The sequence below is a fragment of the Daldinia caldariorum genome (assembly GCF_022478825.1).
Source record: "Daldinia caldariorum strain CBS 122874 unplaced genomic scaffold F4812scaffold_5, whole genome shotgun sequence".
Classification (NCBI taxonomy): Eukaryota; Fungi; Ascomycota; class Sordariomycetes; order Xylariales; family Hypoxylaceae; genus Daldinia; species Daldinia caldariorum.
Genome location: NW_025953041.1, coordinates 513,069 through 534,962, shown reverse-complemented (window position 1 = coordinate 534,962; position 21,894 = coordinate 513,069). Strand labels below are relative to the sequence as shown.

Here is a 21,894-nt window from a genome sequence, read left to right as displayed (position 1 = left end):
TGCATGGTAGGTACCTGGCATATATTCAGAAGCTAACAAACCTAAGAGACACGGTATTATAAGTGAGTCGTTATATTATAATATTTACTGTTATTACTATATACGGACGTGGGAAGGATGAAAAGTGAGGTGTAGGATCTTCGACCTTTCATGACTCGTTGGGAGTTCTCGAAAGTCTACCTACCTAGGTTAGGAGGAAGGTAGGTATGTGGTATGGACTCGTCCCCCGATTGAATATCCTTCACCAATACATTTCCTACGATAGTTTCATTCCCGTCTAAACCGTAGCCTTATATTTCGTCGATTCTCGCCCCTCACCGGCATTATAATGTAGACGCCATTATGGTGTTTACCAGTACGGCATCGGAGTGCTCAGGTATCTTGGAAACAGAGCTAGTCGACACATCACTAAACTCCTTGCGCCATGCCAATACAACATCGACCTTTAGTACCAAACCCTCTTTTCAGCCATTATAATACCATTTTTTTTTTCATACGGAAACAACTTGGGATATTCAATTAGCCATCTACCTCATAATCTATGTGACATTTCTCAACGTGCGTGTACGTTATCGATGCTTCCAGGGAGTTCCGCGACCGCGCTGGGTTGCGTATCAGCAGGTGCCTCACTATTATTTGATGTTAGATTTGATAGCTCTTAAATAAGATTGCGTGAGAGTTAGGTAGGGTATCCTTACTATAATGCGGGCTGATCTTGCTTAGGGAAAGTTGGGCTGACAGGAGCGTATGCAGGATATCCCGGACTCGGATGTCCTAGATATGAATTGTGCGGACTCCCTACCGGAGAGACCATGGCCCCCGGACTAGCTGCCCTATATGGGTCCACGTACGACGGAGGGTAAGGCGAGCCTATGGCAGGGCTTTTGGGCCCGTAGTCGTTGTAGTTCGCCTCGACGACCTGCGGCGGTGCCGTGTTGATCAACGTGCTTCGTCGGTATCCCTTCTCAATTCCGCCTTTCCTGCCGCAAAGGTAAACGAGAGCGGCAATGATAGCAATGGCCGCCACACCTCCGATAGCGATACCGGCAATAGCCCCGCTTGAAAGTGTTGCTCTGCCAGAGGAATTATCGGATGAAGCTCCGGGTGTCGACGTCGGACTGTTATTACCTGACCCGGCTGTGCTGGAAGGCGATGATTCGTCCGGAAATTGTTCACCAGGACTGAGCTGGAACGTCGCGTTTTGGACGAATGCCTTTTGAATATCCAAGGTGAATGTTTCGTTCTTCACCCAAGGTTAGAAATTCATATTGTTGAACATAGCTAGATATTAGACACATACCGGATTAATAACGCCAACCATTTTCCAATCTATACAAGAACCAGGCGCGGAACTTTGATCATGTTAGTGCTATACTTGAACGCTCGGGATCTTTGTTACGCGTACCAATAGAAAAAGACCGGGTCTGTACTGTCTACTTGTAAGTCCCAACTAGGAATTGGACTTTCCAGCGTGTCCTGCTCTATCGGACCGCTGAAAAAGGTCTCGGCGGGGCCGTTTGTCAATTCCCATGGTATGCAGGGCTTCTTGAAAGCTGCTCGAACGACGGAGTGGTTCCTCGGGTAGAAGTTGAATCCTATGTGAGAAGGACTGTTGTTAGAAGCACTGCTTTAGTGGGAGTCTATCTTTCTAACTTACGTATCGTGTCACCTGGATTCGCATGTATCGTATCGGGTGAGAAATCATGCTGCAGTCCAACCCGGACAGTATGTGTGACCGCCTCGTTTGACTGAGCAGAGGTGGGCTCGTCCCCTCCCGTGGTCTGTGTCTGAGCATAGACCGACGCGAGCTTAGCCGCGGCGGCGATCAATAAGACGACCGACTTCATGGCGACTATCTCGTACTTCTAGTTGATCTTGAAGCTGGAAAACTTTACAAAAGAGAAAATCAAGTCAGAGTACAGGAATTTGAGGGCAGAAGATAAAGCAAAAACAAGACAGGCCCAGGTTGGTCTGTGACAGTTGCTACCACGCATGGGTGGCAGCTTGGCAGCTTGTTGTTCCATGTAGAGAGCTACAAGCCTCCCCATCCTCTTTCGTGCTGCTCCTTGGGTGAAAGCTAGAAAATGGCGATATCAACTTCGAAAGTCAATATCTGAATGGTCACCTAGCGGGCAACGCGTTGTTGGAGCGGCACAGGACAGGGTTGGCTGGCTTGGCTCGCACAACAAACCAACCTAATAAAGCAAAACCTGGGTCTGGGTTGGTAGCCTACTCAACCCAGCAGTACCAAGTTCGACGTCAAAAAATAGACGTGATAGGCCAGCTCAGCCTTGTATTATGGAGATGGTAATGTCCGTAAGCACGAAGGATCAACAACAAGGCTGAGGATGGCCTAGCTGGATACCTAAGCTTTAAAAAGCTCACGAAAAAACACACTTATTTGTAGGTCGAAATTGGGACCTGTGAGTGGTAATACCACTCAGGTCAGATAGACTGTAACAGCAATTGTGCTATTAAGAAATACACTTTTGGCTCAGCGGTGTGTCTTTGACAGGACCGCACACGTATACTCCAGCTATGTCCATCCAAACACTAATCTCAGCCGCAATAGAAAACATGCAAAACACTACCCGCTTACCAGGTATTTACCTCCCCGGTACTTAAGACAGCATGTTACAAGCCGGACAGCCTCAGATGAGCCTCGGAAATATTGTACGGAATACGGGATATAACTGCCAATTATAAACTCCGATTTTCGATTGGGCTGTCTATCACGGGTTAATACCACCAAGCATCATCCACTCACACGGCTTCCGGGATAAGTCCTAGGTTGTTTAGTAGCTCAGTTAATGCCGGATGTGTGGCGTTAGACGTGTCCCTGATATAGAACTAGGGCCACTGTTGGAGGTTGCCTGAGGTAATATGTCCGCCTGTTGAGTTTCAGCATCGAAAGGCCGGTCGAAGAGGGTGTTAAAAAACGTGCTCGAAATACTTTCGTTTGGTTGTGAGTCAGTGGTAGTTCGTAGTTGGCGACCGGCTATGTTCCTCCTATATTTATTATCTGGATTGAAACCATATATTACGGGAACCTCCGAGTCCACTCGTTTGTTTATATCACGTCTAATCTCTTTCGCTGTGGCATATATTGATGTCTGAAGCGCATCATGAAACCGATTAAGAGATTCCACAATAGTCCCCCTGAACACGGCCATGATGCGCTCAGGGGCATCTGGTGGAATTGACATTATCGACGCTAATTTCTCATTTATATTACTACCTAGGTATATGTATATATATGGGTGGGTTACATAAAGAATGATATAGGTTATAGGCTATGTTAGGTACCTCTTATTATGTCTATGTCTTTGTTTGGTTGGTGGGTACGTGGATGAAAATATATTCTGAGACTTAAGGTTTGATGTCATGACAACGTTTTCAAAAACCACTTCCCTTCGTACACGTGCGCTTGGACCGTGCACTCTACCTTACACATAGTATGTCTTGACATACTTCACATAATGAAATTGAGATTGAATAACTTCGAGTCCCGACTCATCTTCGCCGAACTATTATTAAAATTTCGAGGGATCACATCGCATACCTTTTATTCCCAATTCATTACCAAACAAGATACGCTTACTCGCTTTAAAATGGTAAAACGCAAAGCGAGTCAATCGGAGACCGCGTCGGACACTACGGGTCTACGAAGATCGACGCGTCGCAAACCACCATCAGCAACTCCGGATCAAGCGACTGAAGTCAGCCAAGGCGAGTTGACGGAAAAGAGCGCGACTCAACCCCCGGAACCTGAGAAGGTTTCTCAGAAGTTACCTCATTCTAAGGCATTCCAAGTAAGATTTAAGATTTTTTTTATATTTACCTAGTACCTATAGTAGTATCGTAGTATGGATAGTTGATTCTCGTCGCATTTTAAGTGACCACGATAACTCTTAAGTACCTAGGTGCCTAATTTTACAATAATAGGAGAGTCAAAAGTCAAAAAAGGCGAAGAATGTTGCACAACTAAGCACAGCCTCTAAGGCCGAATCCGATGAGATTTCCGGCTCTTCGGAGAGGTTATATTGGCTCTTAAAAGCAGAGCCCGAGTCACGATTTGAAAACGGCGTTGATGTTAAATTCTCCATCGATGATCTAGCATCTCGAACAGAACCTGAGCCCTGGGATGGTAAGATTTCTAATTTATACCTAAAACAAGCTACATCCCGTTCTACACATGGCCATTAAACGCTTACGAGTTTCCATATTAGGTATCCGTAATTATGTTGCCCGGAATAACCTCCGGGCCATGAAGAAAGGAGACGTAGCTTTCTTCTACCACTCCAATTGCAAAGAGCCGGGTATCGTGGGCACGATGGAGATCGTGCAGGAACATTCCCCCGACTGTAAGTCTACCCCATCTTTTATTGCGCGGATTTGCTTCTTACTTTATATGCCAGTATCGGCACACGATCCCAAAGCACCGTACTACGACGCTTCTTCCAAATCCGACAACCCAAAATGGAGCGTCGTGCACGTCAAGTTCCGTAGTAAGTTCAGCAACCAAATTGGACTGAAGGAACTCCGTGAGATGGGCCAACCAGGTCAGCCTCTTGAGAATATGCAGATGCTGAAGCAGAGTCGGCTGAGCGTGAGTCGCGTGAGCGCTTCTGAATTTGAGTATTTGATGGACGTAGTGAAACAGCGAGGCGGCGAGACTCGATAAGACTAGAGTCTCGGGGTAACTGGTTTTATTAAGGCTTGGGTAGCGTTCCGATAGTATGCTCTAGAACTGTACGAATACCTGGATCGAGATCCTCAGAAGCTAAGGTGAGCTCTATCCAAAGTTTCACCTTGTCGGCTAGTTTAGTCTTGTCGGTGGTGGTGGATAGAGATGTCTTGAGACGAGCCAGAGCGTCTCGCAGAGCTTTAGGATACGAAGGTGTATTTATGCCAACATTAACCAATGGCTGTCGGATATAACAGAAGCATGTGGCGGGGTCGTTGGGATAAAGCTCTGTCATACTGTCCAATACATGCTGGACGAGTCGAGCCTGGGCAGAAGTAGTGTTGAAAGTAGCGAACAGGTTGAAAAATTGCTCTGCTACTGCCGAGTTGAAAAAGGGTTGCTTCTTGGAGATGTCAAAAATAGCCAAGGGGATAGCTCCATCAAGCGCAGGATTGCTCTCCGAGTTGCCCTCAAGCTTTTTCGCAGTGTCTTCGTCAATAACCATTTTTCCAGCGAAATTTCCCGGATCTGGGAAAACAAGTCGACCATTCTCGTCAACATCATCCTCATCATCGTCACTCCCCTCCTCAGCGAATTTGATCTCATCATCACTCTGTTCGGCCTGTTCCTGGATCGCTCTTTTGGCGCCGCCTTTCTTCCCTCTCTTAGCATCCATCTTCTCTAGCCACTCCATTTCGCATTTGGTATATTCGAGCCATATAGTCGCATCCTTTGTGCAAAACCTAGTGCCGCGCATGAAGAAATCTCTCGCCGCCTGCATGTCTCCATTGTTGGCGGACCTCCTACCTGCCATCACCCAAAGCTCTGGTTTCGCTGGGTGCATTCTCAATGCTCTGCTTATGATCTTCCGGTAACGTTTTGTAGCTTTCATATCTCTCGCATAATTCAAGTACTCCTTCCATAGTCCCAGATTCCCTGGGTGCCTATTCACCGCCCGCTCTAAGATTCCGAAAACTCGACCCTGTCCCGTGTGTTTAGACGAAGTGCGGACTTGTAATCTACGACATCGCTTCGCGCGCAGGGTCTCAAGGGACTTCTCCCAATTGGCATAGTTCAGCCAGTCTGTTGGCTTGTTCCCAGGTGATAGGACGAGATGCTCGAAGTCGGTACGCTTTCGTACTAGCGAACGGATCTCATCGGTGGTGAATATACCCTTAGCCTCGAATTCGCGTAGTTGGGGAACCGCTTGCTCGAGGAAGAATCGAGCTTTCTCGGGAACTCCTGCCATTGTGCTGGAGGCGAATTGGTTTGTGAATTGCTAAGACCCTGGAATAGATTCGAGGTAGATCTCAGCAAAGAAGAAGACTGAGCGCAAGTTCAGAAAAGTTTCAAAAACGTTAAATAAAATTATAGTGGATTTTTACAGATAAGATAGGTACCCGTTCCAGAGCTAATCTTAGTGAGTGCTAGTGGGATCTTGGAGCTTGAAAAAATATTCGGTCCGCTCATATGCAACAAACCCCTACAAAATACCAAGGTACTGTAGAAGCTTGGACCACCTAACTTGCGGGGATCTAGCACTTTTGTGCATGACACACGCGATGAACATGGATTTTAACTTGGCTCATCGACCCACATAGCAAGTTGATTTAGCGCTTTAGCACTACCTTAGCACTACCTAACGGCCACCGAGGAATCCGGAGGAAGGTATTGTACCTCTCCATTGGAACATTGACGCAACTTCCAGTCCAGCTTTTCTTTTTCTGAGCGCTTTCTGTTTTTTTTTCTTCTTCCGACATTTTCGACATTCCTTGCGCCTATTTCTGTTGTTTGGTTCACTCCTTGAATTGCTTCTCTTGAAAATTCACCTCAGCATTCGCGCAAAGTTCTTCCAACTTTAAACTGGGAATGCGAACATGTCATCCAGGTATAAGGATAAAGATACAGGGACTACGGTAGTCGCTTTAAATGCGAAATGGATATCGTGGGTTCATACTGCTACCGCGTACGGTTGGTGAAATATGCGCCATTCCTTTGGAGATGACTGCTCAACTGATCAATGCGATTGAACAGCTGCGTTCTTGAGCGCCCTAACCGTTGGGATTTACCTTCATTACCATAAGATTGTTAAAAACGAATTCTATGGCTATCCTCAAGAATGGTTCCCTTCTGTTTCTGCCACGATAGGCGATCGATACCCCGAGCGATCTTTCTTTATGGTCTTTATTGCTTTGACTTCAGGTCCTAGATTTGCGCTCGTCGCTCTATGGTATTTCCTTACCGCGAAGCCCGGAAAGGTCCTCCCCAAGTTCATCGCTGGGGTGGGTATTTTCAGGACTCTTACATGCGGCGGTTGGACCTACGTGACCTCGACCGACGACCATGATTGGCACGACATATTCATGATTTCCTATCTAGTAGCCACTATTCCGTGGACCTTCGGCTGTATCGCCTTGAGTCCGCCGAATCCAAAGGCTATCAAATATCGAAAGTATCTCGCAACGGCCTTCTTTGGCGCCATCCCTCCGATGATCTACTTCTTTATTCAGCACAAAGTTCATCGAGTAGCAGGAGGTTAGTTCACGTCAACTCAGGTTTCTATTCAATAAACACATCACTCACTACGTATTTATAGCTTATACTACTTATTCCTTTTTCGAGTGGTCTCTTATCCTTTTTGATGTCGCATTTGACGCCGTCACTGCGCTCGACTTTGATACTTTTGAAATTGTCGTGAGGGACGTAAAAGGTTTAAGCAAGGGGTACGTACAACGGCTTCCCAAGTAGATTCAATGTGATGTGCATACTCGCTTGGACTAGATGCTGCGCTCCCCCCTATTTTGTTTTCCGCCCCCGAGCCTTATGTTTGCAGTAATCGAAGTCGTCACTTATTCCGAGCCGACCAAAAGAAGATGCGTTACGTTAGGCATTTTTCACTCCTTAAACGAACGTCGTCGTTGCGCTGAGATCATTATTGGCCCATATCGGTTTGTCGGGCTTCCATGATGGGCACAGCCTGTCGCCAACACTACTTCCCTTGAACAACCAGTCATGAGTTTGGTAATCAACTTATTTCCTGAGTTGAGCGCCCTATAATAGCTCCCTATATTTGAAGATAGTCCTATCTTTCTAATGCAGTTATTTCATGACTATCCGGGGTTGTTAGCGGCATCTGTTCGGGCGAGTTTTGGCGCGATCATGCGATTGACTTGGCATTTACCATGTCACTTTTTCTGATCGGTTTCGCAGGGCCAATGTATCATTTCAACCGACCGCCGTTCTCGAGGAGGAAAAGAGAAAGATTACCGCTGGCATCTTTGACACTCAATTCTCTTGGTCTGAAATATTCGACACTGTTGCCGAGGTCTATCATGGCTTCGTCTTCTGGTCAATGCTCACAAGCCTGGGCATAGTCATATGGTACTTTCCACTTTGGCACATGGGTATATCTGGTTATGAAGCGTTCGTGATGTCTACAATTTCGCCTTTATTTCTTGGTATCAAATCATTCCGCTCGCTTGTTACTCAGAACCTACGCGCTTGTCATCTCCTGTCACTCGCCGGGCTTCTCGCCTGGAAGGTCCACGACCCAGCCTATAGGCTTTTCACAGTCGGTTTTGGCGTTGCGATGTCCTGTTTAGCATGGGCAGCCACTTTGTATTCTGAATCTGTCCACCCGGTCCGTCTTGAGTCGAGGGTATTAGCTTGGATTGTCGGCCTAATAATGTCTTCCGCTGTCAAGTATGCATGGCAAACTAACAACCCAATTTGGCCGATTATGCACGCAGCCAACGGTGGTTATAACGTGACTGGATTATTACTAGCGGTGTTCGCGACACTCAGATTTACCCGCAGAGCGCCTCTTAATACCGGCGTTGCTGAGGACGACAAGCAGAATGGCTCATCCCTCCTGGCTGCCCTGGGTATTGGCGGTCTCTTCTTTGGTTTACATTCATTGCTATCCGATACCAGCACCATGATTCTGTGGGTATGGGACGGCTATCCAGTCCGAGGTCCCCTTTCCGGCCCCCATGGTTGGTTTACGGTAGTCGCAATGACGGCCGGATTGCTGACTGGAATTCGCCTACCGAGACTCGTTAGCAGTTGGTCAGTTTATGGTATTGGATGTATCGGAGCTGCCGTTCTCACTCTCTACCCTGGATGGTTCGGATATTTCGGTGGTCTAACCATCGCCTTTTATTTAACAGCTATTGCTCCTCCTTTAATCATCGCAGCTTCTAAGAAAAGCCCCGCCACTACTTTTGGTCTTGGATTTTTCCTATACAATTTGATGGTTCTATTCCACGTCTGGGTAGTAGCTTACGCTTTCGTACCTGGAGGACCCCTTGTTCGCGAACATACGGATTGGATTATGGCCACCATGATGTTGCTCGTTGGCGCTGGCATATTCAATCTCACATCTATTCACTCGCGGCAACACGAAACATACACACCGCCATCTCAATCGCGACATCGCAAGTATCATTCTCTTGCGTTAAGTGTTATAAACCTTTTCTTCATTGCTGCTGCATTCCGCCGATTTCCGACCAACGATTATAAACCTTATCATGAAGACTCGAGAATTCTTACTGCTGGAATCTGGACTATCCACTTCTCTCTAGACAATGACATGTGGTCTTCTGAGTACCGCATGCGCGACTTAATTAAAGAACTTGAAATCGATGTTGTCGGTCTGCTAGAGTCGGACTTACAACGCATTATAATGGGAAACAGGGATACCACACAATTTCTCGCCGAAGACTTGGGTATGTATGTTGACTATGGTCCTGGCCCGAACAAGCACACTTGGGGCGCTGCACTCTTATCAAAGTTTCCTATTATGAATTCTACGCATCATCTACTTCCGTCGCCTGTAGGCGAACTGGCACCTGCTATACATGCGACCCTTGACGTCTACGGTGAGTTGGTGGACGTCTTTGTGTTCCATTCTGGGCAGGAAGAGGATCCGGAAGACCGTCGCCTGCAAAGCGAATATCTTTCCAAACTTATGGGTTCTTCACCACGACCGGCAATTTTGCTCTCCTACCTAGTGACCAAACCCCTCCAAGGCAACTATAACACATATGTCTCCGATATTTCAGGAATGCACGATGTAGATCCTCGCGATTGGGATCGTTGGTGCGAATACATATTATATAAACGCCTGCAAAGAATAGGCTACGCGAGAGTTTCTCGAAGTACAATCACCGATACCGAGTTGCAAGTTGCGAAGTTTTTCGTCCCTAAGAGCGAGGCTGAAAAGGCGCAGATTGCAACTTTAGAAACAAATTCAGAGAAAAGAAACCGCAGGGTTAAAGAGCACGAGGTCCCTGAAGGATGGAGATTCCCAGCCCTGTTTAGGGGCGAAGGTATTAGAGGCCACCGGTATCATGTTTTCAACGAGCCATTGTATTACAAGCCGTCATGAATGGCCGTGAAAAGGGGGTAATGGTACGGGGTCAAGGGATGATAGGAATGAGTTAATGTTTTAATGTGTAAGAAGTCTATGTACAAAAAAGGGGCATTTTCAAACTTCGGATTCGATTTAATCGATTAATTAGGTAGATACCTGTAGGTACCTAGGTACCTAGCCTTAAATTATCTTCAGCAGCTGTTCCGAGATATTTGGAAAGACTAGGCGGTGCTTCCATCAACCTTTCGACATCGGCAATCTATTGTTTACTTCTATTTTTCATATTGACCACAGACTACTTCTCCTAATGCGACACGCGCGGTACCTATCCAGGCAATTGTGAGTCTCTGCTAGACCACTTGGGCGAAGTGGGTGGTTACTACTGGAGAAGCCCTTTCGAAGAGCGAATTCAATGAAAGAGTTAAAGATGAATAAAACTACCTAGGTAACCAGGTACCTAATATATTGGCGTCAGCTGATCTACTGTTGCCTTATTACATGTCTATGAGGTACATATACAGCCTATCGTCAAATACCAGAGCCGTCAAATAACAATAGTTGTTGTACTAACCCTAACGCTCTTCAATTTAGACGGGTTAGGTTGTTCAGCTGCTTCTACTCGGTTCTGCTACCTGGATATATAAATCACAAATAGTAGTTAACATTCTGTGTCCTTCTAGGTCGTATCAGCGTCAAGCAATCCACTTCCACCCCTTTCCCTTTCCATCAGCCCACCGCACCCCAGCACAGCACACGGTAGCGCCCATCAGCAGCGCACCATCCCAGTACGCAATGCTAGCATACGCCCCCGTTCCCTCTTCCGAACTTCCTAACAGCTGTCCGCCAACAGGACTACCAAACATGGTCCCCAAGCCCCTTACGAAAAGTATAAACGCATTCACGGCGGCGTACTGCTGGATCCCAAAGACTTCGGCAATAAGTGCCGGGAACAGTCCGTAGTACCCACCTGCGGAGATGCTGTAGAGTACGATGAAAGCTATCCAGAGAGAGGACGAAGACGACGTAGTGGCGAGGATGCTGGAGAGCCAGAAGGCGAAGACGCTGCACGCGGCGAGGAACAGCGTCAGCAGAAGCGTGTTCTGTCGGCCGAGCCGATCGCCGGCGTATCCGGTAAAGACGCGAGATACGGCATTTATGGCGTTGCTAGCGGCAAGGAGGTTGGCGCCGTTGGATGCGGTTTGCCCGAGGATGACTGTGTAAGAAGGGATGAAGGAGAGTGGAAGCTGAGCACCAGCCGACTATGTATAAGAGTCAGTACATTAGTTGGAGGAGCTATGGACGCGACGGATTACGGTCAAGAGATGCAGAGGAGGAGTCTTAAAAAATAATAATGTAGTATCGTCAAGGAGTGAAAAGCCTCTAAGAGATTACCCACCTGGAGAAACGCGGCCACAACAGAGAAGAGGAACGTGGGCTTCACGGACAAGGAGCGCGAGACATGGGTATTTCGCCTTTCAGGCCTTCCCCCGGCTGGGGTCGTTGCAAACCGACTCCGTGGTACAGCCCACGCGATCGGCAGTCCGGCAAATAGATTGAAGACAGCGTAGATCCGAAGGGTCCAGCGGCCGCCGACGGAGCTAAGAAGTGCGCGAATCACAGGCGACAGGATGAGACCACCCGTACCACCACCGGCTAGAATCTGAGAGGCGTATGGAATGAAGAATCAGCGGATATGGACTTTTATCAACCGAGAAAAAATCTAGGATTCGATGCGCCTATTTCGGAAGAAATATAAAACTAAAAAAAAAAAGTTCGGATGAAGCACTTACAAAGCCCATAGCCGTGGCCCGATGGCTAGTGAAATACTCAGGCGCCGGGGCGAGGAGCGGGAAGTACAAGAGGGACATGCCGAGGCCGACGAGGAAGCCCTGGGTAAGCAGGAGCTGCCATATGGAGCTAGCGAGGGAAGCGAGCGCGAAGCCGGCGCACATGATGACGACGCCAGAGGTGGTGATCGACCTTGGCGTTAAGACACGCAGGATCCTGCGGCGCCATCGGCGGCTCGAGGGCGTGGTTGCTGCGGCGGTTAAGCCCCAGGTCCCGTGCTCGATGCGCGCTATCACTGGGTTGACCAGGATGCCGCCCGCCCAGGTCAGCCCGTAGCACAGGGTGCCCACGAAGGCGAGCAGCGCGGTCGGCGGCGAGGCCTGCGACGACGGAGGGGGCGACAGGATGTTCTGGTCCGGCGAGAGGTAGTACTCCTGGAAGACGCCAAAGGTCTGGTTGTAGCCTATTGTGAGAGCGATGGTTACGAAGGCCGAGAGGAGCACCGAGGCTTGTTTCCTGCGCGAGATCGGCGGCAGAGCCGGTGCTGGAGTTGTGTCCGACTCGGACCCGGGCTGTGGCGCTGTGAGCGGGATTGTTTGTGTTTGTGCTGCCGCCATTCTAGTTACCAATTTGAAAATGAATGTTTGTTTAGGGAAAGTTTAACAAGGAACAAGGCGTGAGAAGTAAATTGGGTCGATCGGCTTCTTTCTTTGGTTACGGCAACTTAGAAATCACCTGGTACAATGCGTTATACCTAAAAGCACGGTGATCTCGGCAAGATCCCTGGCACATAATCGCGATTCCTTCCGAGAAACAAAGCCCTATAGGCTGGCTTTAGGCTGGCTATAGCCGTTGAATCTCATATGAGACCAATCTCTTTCTTTCTCTCTTCTGAGGTAAATCTCCACCAAGCTGATATCCGCTTACGATTCTACATGTAGTAAGACCGTAAGACCCCATTGCACACTAACCGACACATGTGGGCTGCGGTTGAAGACTTTATAATGACAACATTAAGCTTACCTATCTCTTTGAAGGTACTTTTTTTTTTTCGATTTATCCCAAATGCCCACAGGCTGCAATCCTTCCCGGATGGAAGATGGAAGGGATAAAGACTTGTCATCTGATCCGTACCAATTTTACTATTATCCTTGGCGCAAGTTGTAAAAATTTGACAAACTGAACTCAAAGACTTGCGGTTAGTGGTTCTACTATAAACATTGATAAAGCGAAACGCTTTTCACTCCCGATGAAACTGTTTGACCTAAAACTTTCAACCTTAGGTACCTTAGGTACCTTAAGGTAGGTTACTTGCCTAATGTATAGTCAACACCACTGTCGCCACACACATGTTAAACGACCGGATAGCCAGATTTCACTTTACAAGTGTGAACAGTCTTTATCTATGAATCTCATATCGCAAGACTAGCGGTTTAAAAGTCCTACACCATCACACATAACTATACGAGTTCATATTAACCGGTTTCTTCCGGTCCCTCACGGGTGTACGGATTTAATGGGCTAAGCTAGAGTTACCTGAATGGGAAAGGCAAGGGATAGAAAGCCTGTCACGCAAAGTCGTGATGCTAGGCCAATGTTTTTGTCACTAACAAGGGTGTCTTGCTAACAGCGACAAGACTAGACAGTACCCTTGGGAAACTTTCATTCATTCGTTATCTTGGGCATCTGCTTATATTTAAACCCATGTTGCCTGGTGTTCTTTTTATACCTAACCTATGGAACCGAACTTCTATCAGTAGATAAACCGACTAGTAAAATCCTCCCAGCAGATCTGTCCATTATCAGCAAACACCAACGACAGTAACAGTGAATATGGAAACCCAACCCCGAAGTCAACCCGCCAAGCTGCGGGTAGCTGTAATCGGCGCTGGAATTGCGGGATGCTGTCTGACTATCGGGCTCTCCAGCAACCCGTTACTTGACGTACATCTCTACGAGGCCTACCCGGACGTCGGCGTTCGCGGCGCAGGCGTCGCCCTTCACGGAAATGCCATAAATGCCATGAACTTGATCTCGCCGGAGATTAAGAAAGCCTACTTCAAGAAGTCTCATTTCATGGCGAACGAGGAAGACAGAGAGATGGCAACCCAGATCATCATCGGAAGCGGGCCGAACGCCGGAACCCTCGTGGCAGAACTGGGTAAAGCAAGAGGACGAAGGACTATTCACAGGGCACACTTTATCCAGGGGCTTCTCGAGGACGTCATCCCTGAACACCGGGTACATTTCTCGAAGCGTGTGGTTAGCCTCGAGGAGCGTGGGGATACGAGCACCAGTAAATCCAAGGTCGCTGTTACCTTCACCGACAGCACGATGGAAGAATTTGACTTGGTGTTTGGCACCGAAGGTATCAAGAGCACCGCTAGAAGATTCATCTTGGGCCCCAACGACCCTGCGGTGGAAGCAGTCAATCATGATGCCTGGCGCTGCTTCAACATCCATGTCCCGATGGCGGAAGCAATGGAGGTGGTTCCTAGGGAGTCGATTGAGGAGGTCCGCATGTTCTGCACGCCTATCGGGTACATCAACGGCCTCCCCGTAGATCTAGGAGCGACATATAGCATCTCCTGTTACCAGAGGGATAGCAAACGACCCAACCGTGAAGGCTCTGGTTTCGATGCAGACGAATGGAAACGCTTCTGTCCTGAAGTTACCTCGTTGGTATCTGTAAGTTAAGACGCAGGCGCACTGTCTTGGAGATAACGTATATAAGAAGAAAAAAAACTAATCGTGGCCGTATTCTAGCTTCTCGAGAGAAACCCGAAGGAAGATTGGAAGATACAGGACCACGACCACGCATCGGCCTATTACCGGGGCCACGTCGCTATAGCGGGCGACGCAGCGCATGCCACATATCCTCACGCGGGCAACGGTGCTGCCCAAGCGATCGAGGATGCGGCGGTTCTCACCGGGATCTTCGCCGAGGTCAAGTCGAAAGATGACATCGGCGCGGCCTTGGTGGCTTTCGACCAGGTTCGCAGACCACGGAGCCAGAAAATTGTAGATATCACGAGGGAATTTGGAAGAATGTACAGCTTGAACGAGGAAGAGAGAGATATTCAGAGCATGAAGACCCAGATGGGAGAGGGAGGCAGATACATGAATGGGGTGGATATGAATGCTCAAGTGAAAGATGCGGTTCTCAAGTTTAAGGAAGCGGTTTAATAAGTTGGAAATTTAGTTTATCTACCTCTTGGTGTATAAATGTATCTTTATTTAGGAAACATGATTATAATTTTATAAAAATAAAGAAAAGAAAAGGAGAAGGTACTTTGGTACTTGCTTTAGTAAGTTCAAGTACCTAACTCCGTACTTCGGTACCTCCTGCTCCGCTCTCGGAAGAGGTACATAGGAAAAGGTACTAGGTTAGGTACCTGGTTAGGTACTATGACGCATCGCTTTTTAGCAAGAGGTACTATGTACTTTGAATACATGGAAAACCCCACCATCAATTCATAATTTTTAAAATATTTATATTTACTTCACACATTCAAAGGTACCTCCTCCCTTTACCTTGACCTTGAGGTCTCTCGTGTAGAATTGGATATATACAATATCATCGTCGTGATGGACCACTTACCCGATCCGACGATCGACCTTGACTGGTCTGGTTACGTCGGTTCAATCCACGAGCGCTTCAGGGCTTCCGCTGAGAAATATCCTGATAGGACTTGTGTTCTGGAAACCAAGTCTTCCACGCATCCTGAGAGATGCTTCACTTATCGTCAGATCTATGAAGCTTCTAATACCCTCGCCTGGTACCTGCACAAGGCTGGTATTACCAATGGCGACGTAGTAATGATCTGGGCCCATCGTTCCGTTGACTTGGTCATCGCCTTGATGGGTACTCTGGTATGTTGATGTTGAACTTTAATAATATTCAATTTATTTCTATATACCAAGATATATTTCTCTACTTCTATTCAAAATAACTCTGACCGTCCAATTAGGCTTCCGGTGCTACTATGACAGTTCTAGATCCTGCATATCCCCCAGCAAGACAGAAGATCTACTTAGAAGTGTCTCAGCCACGTGCTCTGATCAAGATTGGCCGCGCAACTGATGAGAACGGCCCACTAGCTGACCTAGTGCAAAGCTATATTGACCAGGAGCTTCAATTGAAGGCCCAGGTCCCTGAACTCCGTCTCCTTGATGATGGTACTCTCTCCGGAGGTCAGGTTGACTCTCAGGACATCTTCGAGCCCCTGAGAAGTCTTGCGTCTGCCCCGCCTGATGTGATAGTCGGTCCTGACTCAAACCCTACCCTCTCTTTCACGTCGGGGAGTGAAGGAAGGCCAAAAGGAGTCCTCGGTCGACATTACAGTCTAACTAGATACTTCGGCTGGATGGCCGAGCGCTTCAACTTGTCGACTGAGAGTCGGTTTACACTTCTCTCCGGTTTAGCCCACGATCCCGTCCAGAGGGATATTTTCACCCCCCTATTCCTCGGTGCTCAACTCCTCGTCCCGTCTAGGGAGGACATTCAACATGAGAAACTGGCCGAGTGGATGCGTGAAATGAAGCCTACCGTCACACATCTTACTCCAGCCATGGGTCAAATCCTCGTTGGCGGCGCTACCGCTGAATTTCCTAGCTTAGAACACGTCTTCTTTGTTGGTGACGTACTTACAACGAGGCAATGCCGTTCCCTTAGGCAACTCGCCGTGAACGCTAACATTATCAATATGTACGGTACCACCGAGACCCAAAGGGCTGTCAGTTACTACGAAGTCCCTAGCCGAGCCAGGGATCCGGGCTTTCTGGAGAAGCTCAAGGACACAGTCCCTGCTGGCCAAGGAATGCAAAATGTCCAACTCTTAGTTGTCGACAGGGAGAACCGGTCCAGATTATGCCAGGTCGGCGAAGTGGGAGAGATCTTCGTTCGGGCCGCAGGTCTCGCCGAGTGAGTAAATTTACTCCTCATTCTCATCATTTCTACTAACATGATGTTATTAGGGGTTATCTAGGAGACAAAGCTTTGAACGAACAGAAGTTCTTAATGAACTGGTTCGTCGACAATAACAAGTGGGTCGAAGCAGACGCGAAGGCGAACAAAAATGAGCCCTGGAGAAAGTATTATAAGGGGCCGAGAGATCGACTTTACAGAACAGGTGATCTAGGACGATATCTGGAATCTGGTGACGTCGAATGTACCGGTCGTGCCGATGACCAAGTCAAAATCCGCGGTTTCCGTATCGAGCTCAACGATATTGACAGCAATCTAAGTCAAAACCCACTTATTCGCGACTGCAAGACTCTAGTGCGAAGAGATCGTAATGAAGAGCCTACGCTGGTAAGCTACCTGGTTCCGGAAGCAGCTGAGTGGCGCCGATGGGTTGCTGCTCGAGGAATAGAAGAGGTCGAAGATGAGGGTGTCGAAATGGGCCCTACGCGTGTCTTCTTGAAGAAATACAGAAGTATGGAAACCGAGGTGCGAGACCACTTGAAGTCTCGACTACCGGCATATTCGGTACCGAGCATATACATAGTTCTCGAGAAGCTTCCCTTAAACCCCAATGGTAAGGTTGATAAGCCTAACCTTCCTTTCCCGGATGTTACCGAGCGCGTTGAAGACGCTTCGGAGGAGGATCTCAAGAGCTGGGAATCCTTAACGGAGACAGAACAGAAGGTGGCCCAGAAGTGGGCTAGTCTTATCCGGGGTCTAAATCCGAAAACTATTAGACGAGAAAACGTCTTCTTCGACCTAGGTGGACACAGTTTGTTGGCCCAACAGCTCCTATTCGAAATTCGGAAGAGTTTTGGAGCAGACGTTTCTATCAGCACGTTTTACGAGCACCCCGACCTGGCTGGTTTCAGCGCTCACATTGAGAAAAGACTTCACGATGCCAACAGTACCGATGCCACCACCGAAGCGCAAGAGACCACTCCTGTTTATGCGAAGTCTCTCGACGAATTAACTAACCAGTTAGCTGAGAAATATCAATCCGCTGATCTCAAAGCCCTTGACGAGTCCCAAAGCCCGACGATCTTCCTTACAGGAGCGACTGGATTCTTGGGATCATATCTCGTGAAGGATATCCTTGACCGTACTTCTCGTGAGGTCAAGTTGATCGCACATGTCCGTGGTGTCAAGGATTCAGCGGCAGCTCTTCAGCGACTTCGTCGCTCCCTTCAAAGCTATGGTTTGTGGAAGGACGAGTGGCAGAAGAGGTTAAGTGCAGTTGTGGGCGACTTATCAAAGCCTCAGCTCGGCATTGATGATTCGACTTGGAAGAAGCTGTCAGAAGAAGTTGACGCGGTGATACATAACGGAGCAACCGTCCATTGGATCCGAAAGTACCAAGATATGATGGCGTCAAACGTATTGTCAACTATTGATGCTATGAGGTTATGTAACGAAGGCAAGGCAAAGGTCTTCTGCTTCGTCAGCTCAACTAGTGTTCTTGACACAGACCACTACATTAAACTATCGGAGGAACAGACAAGAACAGGCGAGGGTGCTATCATGGAAAGTGATGACATGAACGGGAGCCGTACCGGCTTAGGAACAGGATACGGACAAACCAAATGGGTATCTGAGCAACTCGTTCGAGAAGCCGGAAGGCGAGGCCTTCAGGGCTCTGTTGTACGACCGGGTTATATCCTCGGTGACTACCAAACTGGTGTCTGCAACGTTGATGATTTCCTCATCCGGATGCTGAAAGGTTGCATCCAGTTGGCAGCGCGTCCACACATAGTCAATACCGTCAACGCTGTCCCCGTAAATCACGTCGCGCGAGTAGTCGTTGCCGCCGCCCTCAATCCCCTCCCAGATGGAGTGCACGTGGTTCATGTCACCGGTCACCCGCGTCTCCGGATGAACGAGTATCTGTCAATACTAGAGTACTACGGTTACAAAGCGCCAGAAATTAGCTACGACTCCTGGAAGCAAGAGCTAGAAAACTTCGTGTCCGCCGGTGCTCTTGAGAAGGACCAAGAGCAACATGCGCTTATGCCTCTGGCACACTTCTGCATGAACGACCTGCCAGCGAATACTCGAGCTCCAGAATTAGACGATAGAAATGCCGTCGCTATCCTAAAGGCAGATGGCGACAAGTGGACAGGAGTAGACGAGAGCTCCGGCTACGGTATTAATAGGGACGACGTAGGGAGGTATCTGCGATATCTGGCGGAAATTAAGTTCATCAGCAAGCCGACCGAAAGGGGCCGGCCGTTACCTGATATCAGTGCGGATATTGTGCAAGCCCTGGCTGCGGGAGGCATAGGTGGACGTGGTGGTGCTTCCTGATCTATCACATCACATCTTAGGTTGTGCAACCGGCTACCTGCATAAGAGGTAGCTTCGGTAGATTTTTATTTAATTTCTAGGCGTTAAAAACCTTCTGGTAGAGAAAAGGGTAAATAAAAGCCATTTGAGTTTGTACAAGAAACTGTACTTGAGAGGGTTGACGCCTTCAGAAGTGATGGGTGCGAATTTAATCTACTTGCCTTGTCGGTCTCTTATTATTCCTAGTATTTGTATCTATTCGACAACTTCTCGAACAAAAAAAAAGGGTAGAATGTTCGCTCGACCCATACAATATCAAAATGAGCAAACCTAAATCCATACCGGATTCGCCTTCTCGACATAGCAAATCTAAAACAAGGCGCTCGTTCGTGGTCAATCCTCGTATATTCTAATCAATATAGGTATCATTTAGTCACAGCATATACTCTACCCAAAGCCCAAGCAAGCACTGACGCCGCAAATCAAACACGCTCTTTTTCTTTTTATTCGTACTGACTCTCCATCTGCGTCCCCATAACCATATTTTTAATATTATTCCTCGCGCTCCACACGATATTCTCCGTCTTCCCTTTCTCCCGTACCTGGCCGTCGTGCACGGTCTGGATGTCGCTGTCGGCATTCACGTACCCGCGCGCCTTGTGGTGGAAGAACACGGGCGGCGTCACGCTGACGCAATTCGCGTCGAGCCCGCGGTCACCCACCTTCTCATCGTCATCCTCTGCGCCCCGCGTCGTCATCGTCGTCGAAACCGCCCGCCGGCAGAGCCCGGCGAGCGCGTTGTCGAACGGCCCCGTCAGGTGGTCGACGGACAGGTCGAAGAGGACCTTGCGCGCGCCGCGGCGGGAGAGCGCGTACGCGAACGTGCATATGGGGGCGCCCGTGACGTGCACCCAGCGCGTGAACTCGGGGTGGCTCCGGAAGTCGACGAGCCCCGTGAGCTGGTGGCGCGGGGGCACGGTGGGGTCGTTCGCGATGACGAACTTGCGCGACATGCGCCGCACGCCGGGGTCTTCCGCGGGCCTGTCTTTGTTCTCGTCGAGCGTCTCCGGGAAGACCTCCCCGCAGTGTCCGAGCCACATCAGGTCCCAGTCGTCGCCGTAGGGGGAATCGGGCTTTGAGGATGACGAAGAGGACGACGACGACGACGACGACGAAGGGGGAAAGAGAGCTCGGGCGCCTTGGGCGATTCTTTCGAGTTGCGGTTTAAGTCGTACGTCCCAGTCCATGTCGTCTTCCATGATAAGAGCCGATCCGAGGTCTTCTTCGACAATTCTAATGAGAATAAGAGGTTAGCTAGCCTTGGCACCTTATAGGTATAAGTATACCGCATCGACTTCCTCCGCAAGCCCCTGTGATAAAACCGCCTTCCTTAACATATTTGAGCTACTAGAAAAATCGCTCCTGTCGCGTACAAGATGTATTCTAGATACAGGAACCCAACACCAACCCCTGAGTACCTTAGGTAGGTACCTAGGTACCTAGGTAGGTAATCAGCGCTCGACGTACCTTCGAATAGCATTCATATGACCCCTCCAACTCCCCAGGTTCGTCTCCCACAACGTCTTCCTATCGGCGCCAAACGGCACCGCCTTATCGGGAATCGTCTCCCCCCTAACGCCATCGACCCAACGGACCTCGAAGCCGGTCAGCGCGCTCGTCAGCGCGATCGCATCCCGCTTGTCGCTGCGCTCCGGGAGCCCCACGGCGAACACCCTCTCGAACCCCAGCGTCTTATTACTTACCCGGCGGTCGATATCGCCCGCCGACGCACTGCCCTTGCTGTAGTGCGACAGCAGCTGCCCACTGTCTAAAGCAGACGAGGGCAAAGCCCCCGTTGACGACGACGATGATGAACGCGGCGTGAATAGCACGAAGCACGCCACGAGGAGAAATGCTAGTGCCCCCGTGACGACCTGTCTCGACGACGGCGGCTGGGTAAGGGCTGCCATGGTGCTAACCTTAAGTAGGTAGGTAGATCGGGGTGTACCCGACGGGCCGGCCCCGAGGTCCACGGGTTCGGGGAATGCGGTGTTTAATAGGTAACCACCACTTACGATCAGCAGGAGAGGAGATATGGACCTAACCTAGGTACGTATGTACTAATTTAGTTAATGTAAGTGGTTCCCAAGCACACCTAATAGGTACTATTATTAAATAATGGAAAGAGAGAGGAGTATAGATACCTACCTAGGTAAGGTACCTGAGTGTATAAAAGGTAAGTAAGTGGTTGGCAAGAAATCGGACCAGAAGAAATAAGTCAACGTAAGATGGAAGAAGAACAAGTTCTTTGTACCTAAACCAACCAACATGCAATACCTACCTCATTAGTTACCTACCAGGTACCTGTGAAGGCGAGACCGAAACCGAATGGTTTTGCTTATTTATATTAACCACTTAGACATCAGGTCCAACACATCACATAGGTAGCTGCAATCCCTTAAGTACCTACCTAGGTACCTGGTATATAGTATCTTTGCAGCTTTGGTACAATAGATACCTCTTTATCTTTACCCGTGTAATGTAGCATTTCTCAATTTATCATCGGTACTTACCTAGAGGTAGTCACCATGACGTCAGTGTTTATACTAATAGTGTATTAGGTACCTAGGTAGGCACATTTAAACTCAGGGCCGTTTAATTGTGTCCTTTTATGGTTATTATTAACTATTTCGTAGAGTCGATCGTAGTGTAACCGTTACACTTACAGACCTATTACCAAAGCCAATTAAAAGCCGATTAATCCTCAAATAACGTTGTACGTTGCTCAAGGATGTA

The 21,894-nt window shown here is 48.5% G+C and overlaps 9 protein-coding genes across 9 annotated transcripts; 4 read left to right on the top strand and 5 right to left on the bottom strand.

The window, feature by feature from the left end:
* Nucleotides 1-352: 352 nt before the first annotated feature.
* On the bottom strand, nt 353-2,189 carry F4812DRAFT_323070 (uncharacterized protein). Its single transcript, XM_047931474.1, has 5 exons — nt 1,658-2,189; nt 1,406-1,595; nt 1,301-1,352; nt 699-1,243; nt 353-629 (listed from the first exon to the last, which is right to left on the bottom strand). Exons 1-5 carry the CDS (start codon nt 1,845-1,847, stop codon nt 554-556), a joined length of 1,053 nt encoding a protein of 350 aa, XP_047791547.1. The 5' UTR covers nt 1,848-2,189; the 3' UTR covers nt 353-553.
* A 618-nt stretch (nt 2,190-2,807) lies between these two features.
* Nucleotides 2,808-3,206, bottom strand: F4812DRAFT_457771 (uncharacterized protein; the record flags this gene model as incomplete). The annotated part of the gene is made up of 1 exon (XM_047937237.1): nt 2,808-3,206. The coding sequence occupies one exon, from the start codon at nt 3,204-3,206 to the stop codon at nt 2,808-2,810; it is 399 nt and encodes a 132-aa protein (XP_047791546.1).
* A 405-nt stretch (nt 3,207-3,611) lies between these two features.
* Nucleotides 3,612-4,684, top strand: F4812DRAFT_457770 (DUF55-domain-containing protein; the record flags this gene model as incomplete). Its single annotated transcript, XM_047937236.1, has 4 exons — nt 3,612-3,812; nt 3,946-4,147; nt 4,230-4,364; nt 4,419-4,684. 4 exons carry the CDS (start codon nt 3,612-3,614, stop codon nt 4,682-4,684), a joined length of 804 nt encoding a protein of 267 aa, XP_047791545.1.
* Nucleotides 4,685-4,698: 14 nt separating this feature from the next.
* F4812DRAFT_323049 (U3 small nucleolar RNA-associated protein 6-domain-containing protein) lies at nt 4,699-6,056 on the bottom strand. The gene has a single exon (XM_047931473.1). The coding sequence runs from the start codon at nt 5,934-5,936 to the stop codon at nt 4,713-4,715; it is 1,224 nt and encodes a 407-aa protein (XP_047791544.1). The 5' UTR covers nt 5,937-6,056; the 3' UTR covers nt 4,699-4,712.
* Nucleotides 6,057-6,564: 508 nt separating this feature from the next.
* Nucleotides 6,565-10,076, top strand: F4812DRAFT_457768 (Frag1/DRAM/Sfk1 family-domain-containing protein; the record flags this gene model as incomplete). The annotated part of the gene is made up of 4 exons (XM_047937235.1): nt 6,565-6,658; nt 6,722-7,222; nt 7,284-7,410; nt 7,898-10,076. 4 exons carry the CDS (start codon nt 6,565-6,567, stop codon nt 10,074-10,076), a joined length of 2,901 nt encoding a protein of 966 aa, XP_047791543.1.
* Nucleotides 10,077-10,753: 677 nt separating this feature from the next.
* On the bottom strand, nt 10,754-12,466 carry F4812DRAFT_457767 (MFS general substrate transporter; the record flags this gene model as incomplete). The annotated part of the gene is made up of 3 exons (XM_047937234.1): nt 10,754-11,320; nt 11,458-11,721; nt 11,852-12,466. The coding sequence occupies 3 exons, from the start codon at nt 12,464-12,466 to the stop codon at nt 10,754-10,756; spliced, it is 1,446 nt and encodes a 481-aa protein (XP_047791542.1).
* A 653-nt stretch (nt 12,467-13,119) lies between these two features.
* F4812DRAFT_322919 (FAD/NAD(P)-binding domain-containing protein) lies at nt 13,120-15,339 on the top strand. The gene is made up of 2 exons (XM_047931471.1): nt 13,120-14,537; nt 14,616-15,339. Exons 1-2 carry the CDS (start codon nt 13,683-13,685, stop codon nt 15,033-15,035), a joined length of 1,275 nt encoding a protein of 424 aa, XP_047791541.1. The 5' UTR covers nt 13,120-13,682; the 3' UTR covers nt 15,036-15,339.
* Nucleotides 15,340-15,437: 98 nt separating this feature from the next.
* Nucleotides 15,438-19,119, top strand: F4812DRAFT_457765 (large subunit of L-aminoadipate-semialdehyde dehydrogenase; the record flags this gene model as incomplete). Its single annotated transcript, XM_047937233.1, has 3 exons — nt 15,438-15,722; nt 15,821-16,773; nt 16,827-19,119. The coding sequence occupies 3 exons, from the start codon at nt 15,438-15,440 to the stop codon at nt 19,117-19,119; spliced, it is 3,531 nt and encodes a 1,176-aa protein (XP_047791540.1).
* A 241-nt stretch (nt 19,120-19,360) lies between these two features.
* Nucleotides 19,361-21,535, bottom strand: F4812DRAFT_322888 (glycosyltransferase family 25 protein). The gene is made up of 4 exons (XM_047931470.1): nt 21,440-21,535; nt 21,307-21,319; nt 20,626-21,218; nt 19,361-20,391 (listed from the first exon to the last, which is right to left on the bottom strand). The coding sequence occupies exons 3-4, from the start codon at nt 21,066-21,068 to the stop codon at nt 19,602-19,604; spliced, it is 1,233 nt and encodes a 410-aa protein (XP_047791539.1). The 5' UTR covers nt 21,069-21,218; nt 21,307-21,319; nt 21,440-21,535; the 3' UTR covers nt 19,361-19,601.
* Nucleotides 21,536-21,894: the final 359 nt, after the last annotated feature.